At 31.1% G+C, this 20,280-nt stretch overlaps 2 protein-coding genes across 8 annotated transcripts; one reads left to right on the forward strand and one right to left on the reverse strand.

The window, feature by feature from the left end:
• Positions 1 to 3,384: 3,384 nt before the first annotated feature.
• On the reverse strand, positions 3,385 to 8,151 carry LOC127258293 (WPP domain-interacting tail-anchored protein 1). Of its 3 annotated transcripts, none has more exons than XM_051285088.1 (5): positions 7,849 to 8,151; positions 6,571 to 7,164; positions 5,114 to 6,132; positions 4,412 to 4,606; positions 3,385 to 3,902 (listed from the first exon to the last, which is right to left on the reverse strand). In XM_051285088.1, the coding sequence occupies exons 2-5, from the start codon at positions 7,133 to 7,135 to the stop codon at positions 3,708 to 3,710; spliced, it is 1,974 nt and encodes a 657-aa protein (XP_051141045.1). In that variant the 5' UTR covers positions 7,136 to 7,164; positions 7,849 to 8,151; the 3' UTR covers positions 3,385 to 3,707. The 3 variants fall into 3 exon arrangements, with proteins under 3 accessions (XP_051141045.1, XP_051141046.1, XP_051141044.1); XM_051285089.1 differs by having other exon boundaries at positions 6,571 to 6,902; positions 7,856 to 8,150; XM_051285087.1 differs by having other exon boundaries at positions 7,856 to 8,150.
• A 6,054-nt stretch (positions 8,152 to 14,205) lies between these two features.
• On the forward strand, positions 14,206 to 18,003 carry LOC127258158 (amino acid transporter AVT6A-like). 5 transcript variants are annotated; one of them, XM_051284872.1, is made up of 7 exons: positions 14,206 to 14,332; positions 14,479 to 14,552; positions 15,016 to 15,532; positions 15,636 to 15,788; positions 16,720 to 16,923; positions 16,997 to 17,462; positions 17,541 to 18,003. In XM_051284872.1, exons 3-7 carry the CDS (start codon positions 15,103 to 15,105, stop codon positions 17,677 to 17,679), a joined length of 1,392 nt encoding a protein of 463 aa, XP_051140829.1. In that variant the 5' UTR covers positions 14,206 to 14,332; positions 14,479 to 14,552; positions 15,016 to 15,102; the 3' UTR covers positions 17,680 to 18,003. The 5 variants fall into 5 exon arrangements, with proteins under 5 accessions (XP_051140829.1, XP_051140831.1, XP_051140832.1 ...); XM_051284874.1 differs by having other exon boundaries at positions 14,217 to 14,332; positions 14,484 to 14,552; XM_051284875.1 differs by lacking the exons at positions 14,206 to 14,332; positions 14,479 to 14,552 and adding an exon at positions 14,584 to 14,689.
• Positions 18,004 to 20,280: the final 2,277 nt, after the last annotated feature.

Consider the following 20,280-nt stretch of genomic DNA (forward strand, 5'->3'; position numbering starts at 1 on the left):
GCTGTTGTTAGAAAGTTCCCACACACGCGTGGTGCTGCCCCCCAAACCCCCCATCCACGCCAACACGTGTCACTGTACGGTTGGTTGGGATTAGTATTTAATAATTATATATTAACGGATGAAAAATACTCCCTCCGTCCCACGTAATTTGTCCCTATTTTTTATTTTTCTCCGTCCACATAACTTGTCATTTTTTTTTCTGGAAATATAATTATGTACTTTAATCGCATTTTAAATTTTAAATTTTATAATTTTTTTAATTTTAATTAAACTATTTACTTATCTTTATCTTAATTTATAATTATTTTTACTAAATAATAATTATTTTTATTAATATATTTTTTAATTACTTACTAATTATATTTACACTCATATTACATGGGACGGAGGAACTAATACTATAGGGGCAGCTTTAGGACATGCAAGGGTTTGTTTACTTTGATCCGTTCATTTTTCATTTTTTTTTTTAAATACAACACGTTGTTCAAAAATATTAATATACTTTTATACATTTTATTATTTTTATATTAATTATATATTTTTTAATACTTTATATAATAAATATTTTTTAAAACATTCCACAAAATAAAAATATTTGAATTCGTTTTTTTGAAAGATTTTTAACATGATACTCTTTTTATCCTAAATATTTTGAGTGCATTAATGCATATATAAAAATTTAAATAAAATATAATTAATAGATAATTAAAAAGTATATGAATAAAAATAATTAAAAGATTAAATTAAAATAATCAAATAGTTTAATTATAATTAAAAAAATAAAAATTATAAAATTTAAAATGTATAATTATATATTAAAAAACTGACAAATTATGTAGAACAATTAAAAGTAGAAAATAGAAATAAATTATATGAGAGGAAAAAAATAGTATTTTGTATTAAAATTTAATATATATTTTTTAATATAATTATGATATTTTATAGTAAAAAATTAATAAAAGAAATTAAAGTAAAAAACTTACTGAATGTAAATGGAAATGGGCATACATAATTAAAATATTCCCTTCATCTATGTATTTATTAATTTTTTTTTTTACATAAATTTTGAAATAATAGTATTTTATATGTACATATATAGAATATATATATTGGTGAATAAAAAATTGTGACTCTAAAATTTTAATATTTTTTTTTATATGTAAGAACAAAGACAATGATTTGAGTTAGGAAAAATATAATATAAATGACTACTAAAATAATAGATAGATTGATTTCGTATATAATAAAAATAGTGAAATAAATAAATCAATTTCGAACTTAGAGTATAGTAAGTTGATCAATTGATATAAAAAACAATGAACGTAATTATTGAATGTTTTTAATTTTAAGTATTTTATTCATTGCATCTACATTTATTTTTCATTCAAATATAATATATATTTCCTCCGTCCACAAACTAACGTCCTATTTTCCTATTTGGAATGTCCAAAAATTATTGTCCTCTCTTTTACCCTTAATTTATTTACTCTTTCATTTTCTATACACAAAATTATAGACAAATTTGTCATTTTATAACAAAAACCCTAATTGTCTAAAAATGCATGAAAATGTCAGATAGAACATTAGAAAATAGACGGAGAGAATACTATATTGATTAAAATTGTCCAAACTTTAGAAATCTTCAGTGTTAAGATATTTAAGAAAAGAAAGTTCTGTTTTTTTAAAAAAAATAAATAAAAAATAAAAAATAAAAATTGAAGTATTGTTATTAATGATGATGATGATTTAAAAGTATGATTTAAAAATTGAAGTACTGTATTATATGATTTGAAGAAAGTGTGGCTTTTTGTGATTGTACATTTTGACCATCCCATTCCCATGTAATATAACTTTTCTATGCTTTTATTTTATAATATTATATTATATTTAGACCACACTCTTAGAGAGCGCCCTTTATTACACCTATCTTATCTCCGAGAACCTATACAATACAAACATACAGTATTGCACAATATTATGTGTTTCTTTTTAATAAAATAATACTCCCTCTATCTCAAATAGTGCACAATATGTGCGTTTCTTTTGAATAAAATAATACTCCATCTATCTAAAATAGGTGCATTTGTTTTTAGCAAATGCATCTAGATGGATAGTATTAAGTGAAATAATTTAAAAATTAGGTGATATAATAAAAAAAAATGTACATTTTATTTGGATGATGTGAGTGGATAAAATATTAGGTAGAAATTAAATAAAATTAATTATTTTTATTTTAAAAATATTGCAGGGTATTTGGGACGTACCAAAAAGAAAATGTTACCGTTGGGACGGAGGGAGTATTTGACAAGATATTTCTGGGTGTGTTTGTTTGGGGGATTGGATTGGATTTACTATATTCATCCAATTTTTCTCCCTCCAAAATATCAAATTAAACACTTATTTTTCATTTTTTTATATTATACTAAAAATCAATTTTACATTCAAAACATCACATCAACCCCTATTTATATCACATCATACAACTATTCAAATTCAAAATTTTTACTATTCAAATCCCAACATAAAAACTAAATAATAAAAAATATTGGGTTATTTGAGGTAAAAAAAAATACACCCTATGTATATGGAGGCATATATATATAATTATATATATTTTTTCTGTCTCAAACTAGATATCTTATTGAAAATGAGCACACAATAGAATAATAGTACACGATAGAATAATAATATCAAATTAAAAATAAGTATAAAATAAAATATAAATGACAGATTTCTACAATATTATTTATGTAAATATAATAACAAAATATAAATAATTTTATTGCAAAGTAAAAATTAGGGTTACTTCATAAAAAAAGAATGTAACTTTTTTTTTTAAGAAAAAAAAAGGACAGCTCTTTTTGAATGCGGGACTATATAATTGGTTTACTGGATTCCAGCAATTTAATATATAAATATATATTGTTATATATTTTTCTATTTTATACTTTTTTATTCGAATTTTTGTGAATGTGTGTTTGTATTTTATTTTCAAATAGTATTGATAAATAATAGTAATATTTTAATTGATGACTAAAAAATATTATTAGAAAGATTAATAAAAAAAATAATGAGTATATAAAAAATTGATTATCATTTAGTAAATAATAATATATATATTTTTTATGACATAATAATCCTCAGCAGCTATCTGAAAATGGTAAACACAAACCTAACAAAACAGGCAAATCACACTGGGCGAATCATATATGGCAGGACACGGAGGGACGGGAGTTATATGGTAAAATAATATTTAAAACATAATGTTTTATTTTGTCCTTAAAAACAACATACCCGAAGGCATGTTTTTTCATTTAAAACGTGACATGTAAAATATGATTTCTATTATTGAAAAAAGAAACACAAAAAGTAAATCCAAAACACTAGCAAAGCTCAAGTAATCTATTATTCATACCGGGCATGTGTAGTCCTGAAGAACTTTCATCTCAATTGATTATACGTTCTGTCGAATAAACTGTTCCTTCAATGAAATTCGGATATCTTTCAGCTACAAATCTGTCCATATTCACGACGATGCTAAAGGTTTTCTCAATATGTTCTGATATCAAAATCCAAGAGTCATAACAACATGTGTTTTTAGTGATGTATAACAAAAACACATTCTAAGATAGGATAATTCTACCAATGAAAGCATTAATCGAGCTAAACGACCAGAGGGTTCAAGAACACGCACCGGACTGACAGCCTTAAAACTCACCTGTCCCTAACTTCATGTACAGGAATACCGCCAACGTGGGAATCACCAATGCGGAGACAATGAAGATGTGCTTGACATTGAGTTGCCTCACATCTATATTTCTTACGGTGTCCAAGTCCGAAGGGGAATTTCCGTTGCCTGTCTTGATCTCATTGGTTAAGAGCTCTCCGTGCACGCTGCTTGTCTGAAAAAACATAAAACAGCAAAGGCTTTGAAACATCACAGATATCTAGGAGGACTTCCAAGTGTTGAATTGATAGTACGATTAGGGTAAAGAGTATACATAACCCGAACTGAAAAGCAGCTAAATTTAAATTTGTATGTTTCTTTGTCACAATCAGTTTTTCGGATAACATAGTCAATCGTGTATAATTTAATTCAATGCCCAAATCCGACGGGTCAGTCTCAAAACTTCTGTTCGGCTATAGTTTCATCCAACATGAGTTAATCCAAACAAGGACATTGCCGAAGTATCACATCTTTGATGAGGAAGATAGTCTCTTCAAGAAACAAGACTTTTAAAACAAAAAAACTATAAGAGCTGCAGTTGTTGCTAAAAATGCAATCTACTTGAAATTACTTTCAGCCAGTTCAAACCATGGTTCGGTTAACTAGTAGATGCCAGCAATTTAAATATTTTTAAGACAATAATACTTAAATAAGCAGGAAGGAAAAGGAAGCTTAAGAACCAACCTCACAACTGGCATCGGAAGACCCCATCATTGCTTCATTACTTTTCTCTCTAATAGTTCCATTTTCACTATCATTCTCGGAAACCAGAGGTTCTCTTGCTTTAGCACTGTTGTTTCCGGCCATGGTGAGTGAGTTGTCTTTCATTTGCTGCAAATAAGTCATCGCAGTTTTCTTCTCCACTGCCAAAGATGATATCTGCAAGGCAATAATAGAACATTACAAGGCAATAAGAACAAGAACAAACACTTGCTGTACTAATAGATGAGAATTTCGTCAACACTTGCTGCATTAATAGATGGGAATTTCGTCAATATCAGCTAGCATTAAAACTCCTTTCTTACAGATTATATTATTCAAATATTTCTCATCATGCCCTTATGGTGGGCACTATTTGTACTATGTTATTTTGCATTTAATCTCGTCCCTCACAAGACTATAAGCATAGACAAGATAAAACCAGATTAACCATTTCTTATTTTACATGAATAAAACTTCCTAATTTATAAAGGTGTTTCAAACTGAAATCTTGGTTTGCGTTTACTTTGATTTTTCATTAGTTGTTTTCCGTAACTTGTTTGGAACCACATTAAACATCCATAGAATTTTTTATTTTATTCTCAAATGTGAAAGCAAATGCAGAGTTTGGTGTGATGTGGTAAAATATAACGATTGTGAAAAAGGAATCATAAGTAGAGAACAAACCTGATTACGAAGACGTTCTCTCTCAAGAGCCAACTGCATTACCAAATCTGCAATCAATTTAGTCCGCACCATAATATCTTTTGCAGTGCCCTTCTTCGATTCATCAGCTTGGTGCAAGGATTTCTCCAAGTTCTGAACTCTATGCCTCAGAAAATTTAATTCTTCAAAGAGTTCTGCATTGGATTCAGACAATATGATGCATTTATCTTCAGCACTCTCGGTCAGCTTTTCTGCCTTTACAACCTTCAACTTTAGATCTTTTATTAAATTATCCATATCCTTGACTGTGCATTCTAACATGCTTTGTTTCTCTTGACTGGCTTCTGCAGTTGCCTCAGCATGCAGTCGTTTGATCTCAGAGTCCACCAACTGCTTCTCTAATCTTTCCACCCTCTCAGTTGCCTCGGCAAGGCTATTTTTCAAGAGATTCACATCTTTATTCAACTCCATATTAGACTCCCTGTGCAATTTAGACTCAGCTTCAGCAATTTCGGCCCTTTTTTCTTCCTTGGCAGCTTTTTCCTTAAGTTCTTTATTCTGCTCCATAGTATCCTTCAAGAGATGCAGTTGTGACTCGGCTTCCATTAATTTCTGCTCTAGTAAACTAACTTTTTCAACAAGTTCAATCCGGGAAGTCTCAGAGGCCTGTAAAGCACGTGCCTTTTCTTTCAAGGACTGCGAATCATCATCTCGCTGAGTCAACCCATTTATTTTTGCAAATAGATCTTTTGAAATCATCAACAGAATTTCTGAGCTATTTTCCGCCTCAAATAGCCTTTGCCACATATCCTCAGCTTCTACTTCCAGGCAGAAGAGTTCTTGCTGCAACTGAAGTTTTAAACTTTGTTCAACTCCTCTTAATTCATTTAGCTTATTCTCGAGATCTATTTCCCGGGCCAAGGATTTCTCCAGCATTCTCAAAACATTCCTCTGCTGTTCAGCAGTCTGCATTTTAATCTTTGCATTTATATCTGAAAGGTCACCATTTTCCAAACCAGCAATCTCCTTGTCATCTTTACCTGTCAGCATTTTCCAATCATTGTGAATTCAATGAAGACATTCTAAGTTAAAAAGTAACAGAGAAATAAAATAAATATAATGGAAGGTATTTCTGCCTTCCGCAGATTAAAAATGAAACATCTAGCTTCAGTACTAGAATTGTGAAGATTAAACAACAGCAGAGAAGTGAAAGACAAAATAAGATCATCAAGATGAATCAATTATCAATGAATATACGCTGTAAGGAGTTAAACTTAATGGACCAAGGTTATGACATAACCCCCTCCGCAACTGCAATCAAGAACTTATATCAATTTGTTGATTCAATATTATATACTATATTTTATACTTTTGGACAAGGAAATCACTATAAGGCTTCAGAAAAGAAAACTAAATTGTCAGTTTCTCAATTTTAAAACATGTTAAAGTACCAAAATATGAAAACATGAAGAACTTACATTGTCCATCTCCAGAAGAGGCTCCCAAAACCCTTTTGAATTTTGAAGATTGCACCTTTATCTCTGAGACCTGTTCAAAACACTGCTTCAAGGAAATCTCGCAATCATGCAGCTTATCTTCCATTTCCTTAGTAGCTTCACCAAGCTGCTTGAATGAAGATACAGTCTCCAGTGTACTAAGAATCTCAGTCTGGAGAAGAGAGAGAAATGCCTCCAGCTCTCTGACTTCAGATTCTAAATATCCATGTAACATGTCAAACTCTAGGGCCTTCTCAACGAGGCCTTCTGCTTTCTCTGCTTCCTCAGATGTAGAATCCTCAAAATCATTTTCCCTTGAAGCCACATGCAAAACAAGTATGTCCAAGTTAACCAATTTTTCAGAGGAGCGAGCTAAATTAAGTTCAAGCCTAGTTAAAGCTTCGGCTGCACTTTCTATCTCATGAGTAATGCCACCAACAGAGGAAATGACTTCGAGTGAATTGATGTTGCTTGTTTCAGCCTCAACTTCATCTGAACTGACATTTTCAATAGAAGCAGATCTGTCTAGCATGTCATCAGAACCCATTTTTATTCATCAAAAGTTTACATTACATCCTGAGAAAACAAAGAAGCCATTATTACAGTCCATTGATGCTCATTTCCTCAGGTGACACAAAGAATCCAAAGGTGTAAAGTGTTTAACAAAATGAACATAATCTTTTTAACACAAATGCAAATTTTATCCGAAAAAAAAATGCTGATTAGTATGTACTTAACCAAATCTGCTTTGAGAGGATAATGGCATGTTTTAACCAATCAAATTATTTTGAGAGAAATGTTATTTTAGTCTGTAAGTATAGGTTTCAATGAACTTGTTATTCGATCTTACTCGAACTTAGAATGCCGTAAGGCCCTCGCTCGAACAGATCTAGTCACTATGCATGGATGCCGCATAGGCAGTAACACAACCATTGCACTACTCGTAATATTGAGTTCCATTTCAAAATTCATGCTAAATCTATCACCATTCCAACAAAAATCCAATACCGAGAAAGCAAATCAACTCGTGGCAGGGTAGGTAAGACTCGAAATCTAGGACTCAAATCTAAGTGTTGGATTGCTATAAAAAGTGAAAATATAGTAAATTGCAGTGGTGCTTCGAAATCGAGAGCTGCTCGATTAATTCATTCAACAACATATATGAAACCGATTCATACCTATGTTCCTCACTTACACTCATGCTAACGCATTTCCTACAAACGATTCGCTCAAACAACAAAAGGAGAAGAAGTAACTAACCACTCACCGCATCAGATTCATTCGGATTCAGTTTTCACGTTCAAAAAAGCATCCAATCATCCAATCAAAAACTGAAAATGGATCGCCGGATCACCACAGCAGCAGCCGGATCGGCGCAGGTTTACTAACGCGAGCTTGAGATGCCAGCGAATCTCGATGAAGAAAAAGTAGGGAAAAAAGGTTTGAGAAGAAAAGGAGAATGATTAATCAACAGATGCTGCAGCCGGCGGCGGCGACAGCTAGTGCGGCGGAGCGGCGGCGGTGGTGCCTGAGCGTCGGTTTAACGCAAGAACGAAGCGTCTGCGTCTGGTAATTTATTTATTAATAATTATATTATAATATTATTTGCCACGTGTCACTTCTACAGAGTGATGATCTGGCTTGTCTATATTTTAATACTTGGGCTTATTACAAGTGAGCCACATGGGCTTTCCTGTGAGAAATTTGACCCGATCCGATTTATGCCCTGCCGGAGCCCGTTAATAAAAGCAGGCCCTGAAATATGTAGTTGAATTTAATTATCCTATTCATTTTATTAAAATTAAAAATTTAAGTATACATTTCAATGAAAAGTGTATTATTCATTGTGATTAATATTTTTAATAAATCTTATATTAAATATTATATTCAATTTCTATTTATATTTATATAATAGTAGTACTTACCTGACAAAAATAGTTATTTGAGGCTGGTAAAGAGAATTAAATTTATTATTATTTTTTATTAAAAGAATCAGAGAAGTAAAAGAAATAGTTGAAGAATTTTTTTAAATTTTTTTTGAGATTTTAGTGAATAATTAAGGAGAACGAAGAAATATAATATAATAAAATTAGTGATATTCATTGTAAATAAATGTTGAATAATGAGTAATAGTTGAATAATTTAGTTAGTGTTAATATGACATAATCAACGCGTATTTATATATATATATATAAAATAACATATGGACAACATATTTTAATACAATACTCTATTCATCTCAATTAAAAGTATTTTTTTTTATTATTTTTGTCTATTCCACTTCAAGTATGTCTTTCCTGTTTTAGGAAAAGTAATTATACATTAATATTAAAATATTTTTATTTTGTAGTTAAATTATAAACATAATATTACACATATAATTACTTTATGCGTAAAGTCAAATTAAACAAATATAAAAAATTCTTACACATTTTCACTTGATTATACTATTATTTCTTAATTTAATATAAAACCTCAAAGACTCTTTTGATTTGGAACCGATGGAGTATATTATACTTTCATATTTTAATAGTATATTATATAATTATATGTAGTACAATATAAATATATAGATTATATAACGCACCATAAATATTAATACAACATATAATATAAATTATTATATAATTTCATATAGCATAATATATTGTTATTTTAGCACAATAAGCATAAGATATATCTCACACAATGTATACTTTTATATAATACTCAATCCGTTCACTTAATAAGTTTACATTAACGTTTTGCGTCATTGTACTGAACATTAAAAATATCTTTATATTTTTATAATTATTTGTATAATGTCATTCTATTAGTATTATAAAATATTAATATAATTGTTTTTTGTCATTTTTTCTTGATTTGTACTACATTTTGATATAATAATTAATATTCAAATATCAACATACAAAAAACAAATGTAAACTTTACAGGTAGACGGAGGGATTACATAAATACTACTTTCTCCGTCCCATAACAAAGTATTCATTTTTTCATTTTAGTCCGTCTCATAACAAAGTATCCATTTTTTCATTTTAGTCCGTCCCATAACAAAGTATCAATTTTTTTAGTAACTGTACTATTTACCTCACATTACAAATATCCTTACAACTTCCAATATACTCCCTCCGTCCACAAACTAATGTCCTATTTTCCTATTTGAAACGTCCAACAATTATTGTTATATTTTTTTTTAAACACAAATTTTACATTTTTACCCTTCATTCATTTATTACTTTTAATCTCTATCATACAATTAAGAACAAATTTGTCGATTCATAACAAAAAGACAATCACCTAAAAAATCGTGTAAATATACTTTAAGACAATAGAAATTGGACGGATGAAGTATTACACAAATGTCAATACTTTTATATCACACATACTAATAAAGTTATTTTAGTCATTTCTACTTTATTACTACCGCATCCCAATATAATACTAAATTTTTTTAAAATTACTTACAAAAAGCAAATAAATATCTAGCTACGGAAGAAAATATAGGTCTTGTAATAAATCGGTATGAATACTATGCTGAAATGCATAATTCAGCACTGCTGGAGCTAATCACATCCCTTAATTTTATTAATATCTAATTATAAAAATTTAATATAATAATAAATATATAATTTTATATTAATTCAGCACTGCTGAAATTATATACAAGGTGAGCATGTGATCCTCTTCAGTAATCAATTATTAATTACTTAAATGTTAGTTTTTTTTTTTTTAGTTTTTAAAAATTTGGATGTTTGAAAAAAATAAAAAAAAATAGTATCTAATTTGATGTTTTATAATAAAAAAATATATTTAATGCAATATTTTTTAAAAAATAAATAATATAAACTGAGTAAAAATTTATTGGGTAAACAGAGCCAAATCAAAATAATAATAGTAATCAATTTGGCCGGATAGAAAATTTTTATCATTTTCAAAAAGTTAAAAAAACTTCCGATCCTCCTATTATACAAAGCCTAAAATTAGTGGCGGTAATAATTTGGAGTTAGAATAATACTACAACATTATTATAAACAAGTGGATTCCACGTGTAACGATGGCGTCCACGTAATTATATACTATTATATATAGATGGTAATGTACAAAATAAACTCAATAATTGACGATATTATTTAAATGATTAATTTGAATCCTTATCATTGCTCTTTTTTTCCGAGTCACTCATGTGTAGTCCTCCCTTCGTGTAAAACACCGTACAATATATTTTTTTTTTTTGTCCAAACTGAATGCAATTTTTTCAAATTTAAAAATAATTAATAATATTTATATATATATATATATGTATATTAATATATATTTTATTTTATTTCATCACATCATTCAAATAAAAAATAATAATAATCATTTATCTCTTCAATCACACGTTACTTAATATCCAAATTATCTCAAATTGCTATATTTAATATTTCCCACCTAAATTCTCGTGACAAACACAAGTATTGCACAGTGTTTGAGACGAGAGTGAATAATATTTTGAGTGGATTTAATTAAGAATTTTATTCAATGTTTAATATTTTAAAAAATAATTATAAATTTTTGTGAAGTTAAAAAAATCCATAAATTATATGCCTAGTTTGGTCTATTTAGTTTAGAGATTTAAACTAATTTTTATAAATTTGACTGAAGTATTTATTAATTTTCATAGATTTCATAAAATTAATATGATTGTAGATTTTTATATAATTTTCATAAATACATACAAAACATAACCAAATAGGTAAATATATATATAAGTCATTCAAATAGTTTTAACAAGATATTAAAAATATATTAGTATAAAAAAAATACATTAGTTTTATTATTATTATTCTCAGTTTATCATATTCATTCTCATATATTCCCTACCTTCGTTAAAATTAGTTTATTTAGGTATGGTACGAGAATTAAAAGTAAATAAATATTTTATTGAAAAATGATAAATAATTGGGGGTATTTTTAAAAATTTAATTAAAAAATAAAGTAAATAGAGATAAAAAATGTAATAAAGTTAGTAATATTTGTTATAAATATGTGTTCAATTGAAGGGTAATAATTATACGTTGACTTTGTCAAAATTAGTAATAAGATAAATTTAGTGGACAGACTGAAAAAAATTAGAATAAATTTGACGAGTGAGTATTTATTTTCGTCACGGTTCGACATCATTTATCACATAATATTAGTAATACTAAATATCAAGATTTACAATATTTGGGAAAATTTTGAAATTTAAAAAGTAAAAAAATAAATATATATATATATACACGTATATATATCATCGATTCAAACCGGAACCAATGGTTTTTAAACCGGAACCATTGTAATTGAAACCAAACTCAAGAAATACAAACCGGAATCGTAACTCAGAATGCTCGATTTTAGTTGACCTTTTTGACAAATTAAAACTTGTGGTTCAAATCATTTTGGTAAAAATAACTATACACTTTCAGTTTTCAATTCAAATCCGCAATTTTAACGTTATTTTTGTAGAAATTTTTGTTTTGAAATTCTAAAATTTAAAAAAAAATGTGATTATCATCCATGTTGCATTATTACATAATGCTCAAAAATGAATTGCGAGTTTGGATTGGATATTGGACTGAGTTTGTGGGCTTATAGGTCGAATAGATAAATCGGAAAAAACACTATCCACAATAAATGGATAATATATATCTTATGAATAATTTTATATCCAAAAGTATTGTAAGGGATGACCCAATGGTACAGGGTTGGACTTGTGATCGTGAGGTAATTGGTTCAAATCCCCTGATGCCTCAGGTCATTTGTCACTGATTTTTCTGTGGAATCTAGTTTGTAGGGTATTAGGTTCGGCCATTACAATTTTTTACGAAAAAAAACATAAATGTAATAAAGGTCAGCTTTCTACCCAATTACCATTTTTTGGTAAAAAAAAATATAAATATCTAGTTTAATCCACCTAAATGATAATGTAATGTATTGTTAATTGAAGGAAGGAATGAGACAATAATACAAATTTATTATGATAAAAAAATAATATTTTTTAAAATATTATATTTATAATATAAAATATTTACTCCCAGAAAATTTGGTAACTATTTGTTGGTATAGTTTAGTTTTAAATTATTTTTTACAAAAATTATAATAATATTAAGAAAGTATTATCTTAATATTTATCATTTATATACATCAATCAAGGAAATATTAAATTAATTATATTAGAAGTTTTTGAAAATTTGTAAGTTTGAAAAAAAACTAAAAAATTAGTATCTGATTTGATATTTTTTAAGAGAAAAAATTGTATTTTATGTGATATTTTTTAATGATTAGTGTCAAATGAATGAGAGTGTATTGTTTAAACAAAACCTAAATTTCTAAAATTTAATAGTTTTTTTTTTATTTATAATAAAAGCATGTCGTAATAATAATACTATATCCGTCCACCACCAATTAATCCGTCTATGTTTTGCATGTTAATATTTGAATATTAATTATTATATCAAAATATTGTTCAAATTAAGGAAAAACGACACAAATATTTCTATTGTGTCTTGTAATACTAATGCAATGATATTTGTACAAAAGATTACGAAAATATAAAGATATTTTTAATATTAAAAATAATAAAGCCAAATACAAATGGATAGATTGACAGCAAACGGAGGTAGTATGAAATATACTACATATTTGAACTGACCAACATTGAGCAAACTAAGAAAATTATAGTAAATTATTGTCATTGTTAACCTATATATGTTTCGATTTTAGACTACCTATAAAAAAAAACATAATATAAATTTAACATTTGATATGGTAATTCAAATAATATTGAAATAATTATTTTAATTTTTAAAAAGCAAGAGATATACTGACATTTTATTGATATGTAATTTTACTAAAAATATATATATATATATTTGACTTAAACGTACAAAAATAAAAAATAAAAATATTTGACTAAAACAAAAAAAATATATTTTTACATGTAAAATACCGTATCAAATATTTTTTTTATTTAAAATATAATAATAATAATAATAAATATAAAAAAATCCAAATAGTCATAATATTTAATTTTTATAGTTTTATAATAAAATATAAATAATGAACAAAATAGTAGTACATCACAAATAGCTAGTAATATAAATTGGATAGACTAAAATAATAAATATTTAATTTGAGTGATATAATGAAATAATAAAAAATTAATTTAGATAATAAAATATAATTTAAAAAGATATATATTAAATATTAACAATATATCTAAAATCTCTCTAACATATTAACAAAATAATATTTGTATTTAAAAATATTATGGTGGGGTATGTTTGTTTTGTGTTTTTAATAAATATATTTTGTTAGGTTAAATATGAAAAAAAATATATAGTTGATGAATAAATTCAATATCTCATAAAATTATTATTCAAAAAAATTAAAATTAAAATAAATAAATCACTAAGCGCGATCGTGATCAATAATTCTGGCCACTTAATTTTCATTAGTTTATACTAAACACTCAATCAATTATTATTATGTCAATATTAATATTAATATTAATGCCACGTGATTATTATTATTATTATATCTGGCGGGTCTTTTTCGTTTGTTTCTATACATATCCATCCCTTCGTATAATCGAAACAAAGGCATGCGTCATCCACCTTTCTCGCGGTGTTTGGACTGGAGAGAGGATTCCTTTCCCAAAAAGGGCCCCCAATTAATCCGTCGATAGCGACGCCGGTGGTCGCTGATTCGTCCTATTTCCCAGGTTAATTCTTGAAATCTACTGCGTTTTACTTTTACAGCTACCGGAGTTAATCGGAGGTTACGTTTTTACCTTTTTAACTTTTTTTGGTTTTGTTATCTGTTGTTGTTATTGTTTGTTTATCGACGAACGCGCTTGTCTTTGGTCAGTGTAGAACAACGATTGGTGGACAGAGAAAATTCAATCCGTGTTGCTGTATAGTTGCGGAAAAACGTTGCGTGAGGTATTGCCTCTCCTTTTGCTTATATATATATATATATATATATATATTGATCTTCGCGTGCCTCTGCATCGCTGGTTTTTAGGTTTAGTTTTTATTCTGGAGCTTTTGTTGCTGTTGCTTTGGTGCTTTCTGAATATGTAACTTGATTTCCCTGTCAGTTCAATTTTTTTTATTTTTACCTATACTGGAAGTCAATTGGATTTCAATTTCTAGATATTTTGTTGAATTATAGAGGAATCTGGCCAAGCAAGCGCCATTTCGAAGTGGAATTCTTAGATTTTCCTCAGTTTTTCTTTATTTCTTCTAAAAAATTTGTGGATAATAATTGGCGTTCTGCTTAACTTAATCAATCAGAAGGTAGGTGAAAAAGTTTTTACTTAAAACCTTAGGAGATCTATGGATATTTCCCTTTTTGAAGCCATTCATATGAAGGTTGGGGGTAACTTGTAAGGTTTCTGTGCAGATTTTATTCAATAGGCAATCCAGGATTGTGGATTGTTGCAAAACCGATCTTAATCTCTACTTCAATAATTAGACCAAAAATCTGAAGATGACAACCGGAAGCTTCGAGCCTACCAGAGAAAAGAAGTCAAAGAAGGGCAAGAAGGCTGTTCTCAATGAGAAATCTCCATTGTTGCCCTCCAAGCATGGGGAAGAGGTTGGATTTGATGAGTTCAATGGAGCTTCTTTCAGCGGTGCCGTGTTTAACCTGTCAACGACAATTGTTGGCGCTGGGATTATGGCTTTGCCTGCAACCATGAAAGTGCTGGGGCTTGTCTTCGGGATTCTTGTAATTGTATTTATGGCATTCTTGACAGAGGCCTCGATAGAATTTATGATCAGGTTTAGCAGGACGGCAAAGTCGACTTCTTATGCTGGTCTTATGGAGAATGCTTTTGGGAAGGTCGGTAGGATGCTGATTCAGATATGTGTATTAGTCAACAACATTGGTGTGCTCGTTGTCTACATGATTATCATAGGTAGCTTAATTTCTACTGAATTCTGTTGATTGAAGTATTCATTAATTACTTCATCTTGGAAGCATATTGATTTTTACTTTTGATTGCTTTTTGTTGGCTGAAGGCGACGTTCTTTCGGGAACAACTGCTGAAGGAATTCATCATGCTGGCGTCCTGGAAGGCTGGTTCGGAGCACATTGGTGGAATGGGCGATTTTTTGTTCTCCTTATCACCACTGTCGGGATATTCGCTCCTCTGGCTAGCCTAAAACGAATCGGTGAACCTCTCCTCTTTTTGCTTGTGAATTAGAACATTAGGGGCATGATGAATTTAGTTTAGATTCAGTGAATGATTTTGTGAGTTGGGTTGGATATGGGTGTGTTACTTTAAGGTTTGCATTTGAGTTTGGGGTTCGGTAATATTGAAAATTTGAATTTAAATAGTTTATGATACGATATGAATAGGTGTGTTTCACTATGTTTTGAGTAAAAAATTTAATAGAAGTTGATTTAGGGGAAAATTTTGATAAATAGTGCGAGATGAAAATCAAATCTTAAAGAGATAGGCCTATTGTTACTTTCAAATTTGATAGAGAGCTTAACATATGATCTCTGGTCTTTGATATTGAATACATTCTTGTTGAGATATTTTAGTTATTTAGTTTTAAATTGTATTTAGCTGTTTTATATTTTGGTTATATCCATTAGGTTTAAGTCTGTCGAGCCTATATATTATGTCTATTTACAGACCCTTATTTTCGCTAGGAATAATAGTGCAATTTTGAGTCTTTATAATTTATTTCTCACATGTATCAGAGCCTATTTAGCCTTTTAGGGTGTGTTTGTTTGTGTATTTTAGGTTTTTGGTTTGGATTTTTTAATAGTAAAAAGTTGAATTTGAATAGTTGTTTGATTCGATATAAATAGAGATTGATGTGACGTTTTGAATGTAAAATAAATTTATAGTATAATATAAAAAAGAAAAAGTAATTGTTTGATATGATATTTTTGAAAGGAAAAAAGAACTTGAATAGTAAAAAAATATGAGGTAAAACCCACGAAATAACATAACCTTAGTTTCTAATTTTAATTCTGTTTTGAGATTTGATTTTGTCTCCTATTTAAGGCTTCTATATTTTCATCATGAATAAAACGCAATTTTTTAGTGTCTATAATTTATTTCTCACTCTTCTTTATTTATATCCGCAGATTCGTTGCGATACACCTCTGCTCTATCGGTTGCTTTGGCTGTCGTGTTTCTTGTCATCACTATCGGTATAACTCTCTTTAAGTTGATCGATGGAAGTGTCCTGATGCCCAGATTGTTCCCCGAGGTTTCGGGTCTCTCCTCAGCCCTCAACCTCTTCACGGTAGTTCCCGTTCTCGTCACCGCCTACATCTGCCATTACAACGGTGAGTAAGAAATGATTTACGACCGACTCCTCGTTTGCTCGTTTCTAACTTTCACATTACACTTTTCTTACAGTTCACTCGATAGACAACGAGCTCGATGACAACACAAAGATAACAGGGGTAGTGAGAGCTTCCCTCGCACTGTGCTCGTCGGTCTATGTAATGACGAGCCTCTTCGGGTTCCTCTTGTTCGGCGACGCGACTCTGGATGACGTCCTCGCAAACTTCTCGACCGACCTCGGAATTCCATTCGGTTCCTTGCTTAACGACGCTGTCCGTGTCAGCTATGCTGCCCACTTGATGCTTGTTTTCCCGATCGTATTTTATCCTCTCCGTCTGAACTTAGACGGCCTCCTCTTCCCGTCGGCGAGGCCTCTGACTTCAGACAACCTCAGATTCGCGTCGCTCAGCTTTGGACTCATCGGAGTCGTCTTTCTCGGCGCGAATTTCATTCCGAGCATTTGGGACGCCTTCCAGTTCACCGGAGCCACTGCCGCCGTCTGCATCGGTTTCATTTTCCCCGCTGCGATTACTCTTCGGTAAATCGTTTACGTGCCAGCTCGTGTGCGTACGTTCCTCGACGTTTTAATCTAATCTCGAAAACATATTTCTTGCAGGGATCGATATGGCATAGCCACGAAAAAGGACAAGGTCCTGTCTGTTTTCATGATCGTTCTCGCCGTCTTCTCCAATGTTGTCGCGATATACAGCGACGCCTACGCTCTCTTCAAGAATGGCCCTTCTCACCGTGAATGATCGATCGATCTCTTCGTCGATTATTCGGCGCAAAATTGGGCATGGGAAGACCAGGGTCTACACTCACTCTACAGGGTTGCCTGTCTGGTAAATGTACAAAGGTCTGTCTGTATGTTATTATCTCTTCTCTGAGATGGGTTTGGTTTGCTGCGGGTATTGTTGCTGTGTGCTTTTTTGTTATGTTTTGATTATTGCAGAAGATTGAATAATGAACGTTCTGTTCTGTTCTGTTCTGTTCCTGGAACGAACAATTGTTGTACAAGAGTTGCCTGAGAATCTATCTCAGGCCTAGATTTTAATTTTATTAAGAATTTGTTAAACTTATATACTAAAAATATAATGTGTTTGATACGAGAAAACGAGAAAGAAAGTAAATAAAGAACACAGAGGTTTTACGTGGTTCGGTGATGGTGTGTCAACGTACGTCCACGGGCAGGAACCGGAGAGATTTTATTATACTGATTCAGAGATTTACAATATGTCATCCGACTAAGAATCATAGTTGTCTATTTATAAGCACCCCAAAACACCCTAAACCCTAAGCCTATTAGTTATTACTAAGTCTATTTGTTATTAATTAGGATAAGCCCAAAAGAAATCCTGCCAATTGAAACAGCCCTTTCGCTTTGGTTTAGGTCGAGTAGACCGCTAAATCCAAGTCACGTTTCAACAATCTCCACCTTGACTTGGAGTTTCTCCAACCGCCAAAGGTTCGTCAGTATCTCTCAGTCGTCTTCTTCCTGCCAGATGCCCCGAGAAGGCTTTACCTCCTATGAATATTCACCAAGTTCAAGCAGTGCTCAAACTTCTCCGTTGGTAGCGCCTTTGTCAACATATCTGCTCAAACTTCTCCGTTGGTAGCGCCTTTGTCAACATATCAGCTGCATTGTGTTCTGTAGCTATTTTCTGAATAGAAAACTTATCTTCCTCCAGAACATCACGGATAAAATTCAACCTTACATCAATATGTTTGGTTCTCTCATGATACACTGGATTTTTAGCCAAACTCAAAGCACTTTGACTATCACAGAATAACACCGGTTTCTCCACCTTCAGACCCAAACTCTGCACCAGACCATGTAACCAGATACCCTCCTTAATACCTTCAGTCATTGCCATGTATTCCGCCTCAGTCGTCGACAGTGCAACCGTAGGTTGTAAAGTAGACTTCCAACTGACTGCACATCTAAATAGAGTGAAGATAAAACAAGTTAGTGATCTTCGTTTCACCAAGTCACCCCCGTAATCAGAGTCTGCATAGCCAACAAGACCATCACCATAGCCTTTATCATCATATACCAGACAAATATCAGACGCTTCTTTCAAATATCGCAAGATCCACTTTACAGCTCCCCAGTGAGCTTTACCCGGATTAGCCATAAACCTGCTCACCATACTAACCGCATAAGCGAGATCCAGTCTCGTACATACCATCGCATACATAAGACTTCCAACTGCACTTGAATATGGAACCGTCTTCATGTAATTAACCTCTTCATCTGTAGCCGGTATAGTGTTTCGATCAAGTTTAAAGTCTGCCGCCAAAGGGGTACTTACTGGTTTGGACTGATCAATAGAGAATGCCTGCAAAACTTTCTCAATATACTTTTCTTGAGAAACCCACAACCGTCTTGCTTCTCTATCACGCCAGATCTCCATACCAAGTATTTTCTTTGCCGCACCCAAATCCTTCATCTCAAACTCACCCTTTAGTAGAGCCTTCAAGTCATTAATTACAACCATGTTCTTAGCTGCAATTAACATATCATCCACATACAACAACATATACACAAATGAATCAGTAGAAACTTTCTTCGAGTAAACACAGTTATCAAACTGATTACGAGTATAACCATTAGACACCATGAATGAGTCAAATCTCTTGTACCATTACCTCGGAGACTGCTTCAAGCCATACAGAGATTTCTTTAACAAGCATACCTGGTCCCCTTTAGAACTGTAGAACCCCTCCGGTTGAGACATGTAAATCTGTTCTTCTAGATTACCATGAAGGAATGCTGTTTTTACATCAAGCTGCTCCAGCTCCAGATCAAAAACACCCACCATTGCCAAAAGAACCCAAATGGTTTTGTGTTTCACCACAGGAGAAAAGACTTCATGGTAATCGATTCCTTCCTTCTATGAAAACCCTTTTGCCACCAGTCTCGCCTTGAACCTAGCAGGTTCAACACCAGGAATTCCCTCATTTCTTTAAAGACCCACTTGCATCCCACTGGCTTCACCCCTTTTGGTAGTGCAACAAGATCCCAAGTCTTGTTCTTTTCAAGAGACTGCATCTCTTCATTCATTGCCATAATCCAGGTTTCTGCATCTTTACTCGCCACAGCTTCTTTATATGTCTTTGGCTCATCAGAGCCAAGATCATCACCAACCGCTAGTGCATAAGCCACAGAATTCATGTCACATTTATTGACACATCCTGCAAACCTAGCTGGTTTCTGAATATTTCTCTTTCCATTTCTTGCTGCTATGGAATCTTCAACCCCAGTACCAGCGTCATCAACTTCCTCCTCAACCGGCTTCCCTTGAGGTTTTGACTGATCTGGTTGATCGAATTGATCAATAGTATTATTCTGCTGC

The sequence above is a fragment of the Andrographis paniculata genome, unplaced genomic scaffold, assembly GCF_009805555.1.
Source record: "Andrographis paniculata isolate CXL003 unplaced genomic scaffold, ASM980555v1 Contig59END, whole genome shotgun sequence".
NCBI lineage: Eukaryota > Viridiplantae > Streptophyta > Magnoliopsida > Lamiales > Acanthaceae > Andrographis > Andrographis paniculata.

Excerpts from the sequence above, each read along its gene's own strand:
- LOC127258293 (XM_051285088.1), bottom strand. The coding sequence starts at position 7,135 with ATGGGTTCTGATGACATGCTAGACAGATCTGCTTCTATTGAAAATGTC. Across the intron at positions 6,133-6,570 it reads CTCTTCTGGAGATGGACAAT|GTAAAGATGACAAGGAGATT; the intron begins GTAAGTTCTTCA and ends AAATGCTGACAG. Across the intron at positions 4,607-5,113 it reads GAGAACGTCTTCGTAATCAG|ATATCATCTTTGGCAGTGGA; the intron begins GTTTGTTCTCTA and ends ATTGCCTTGCAG.
- LOC127258158 (XM_051284872.1), top strand. The coding sequence starts at position 15,103 with ATGACAACCGGAAGCTTCGAGCCTACCAGAGAAAAGAAGTCAAAGAAG. Across the intron at positions 15,533-15,635 it reads TGTCTACATGATTATCATAG|GCGACGTTCTTTCGGGAACA; the intron begins GTAGCTTAATTT and ends TGTTGGCTGAAG. Across the intron at positions 15,789-16,719 it reads GGCTAGCCTAAAACGAATCG|ATTCGTTGCGATACACCTCT; the intron begins GTGAACCTCTCC and ends TTATATCCGCAG.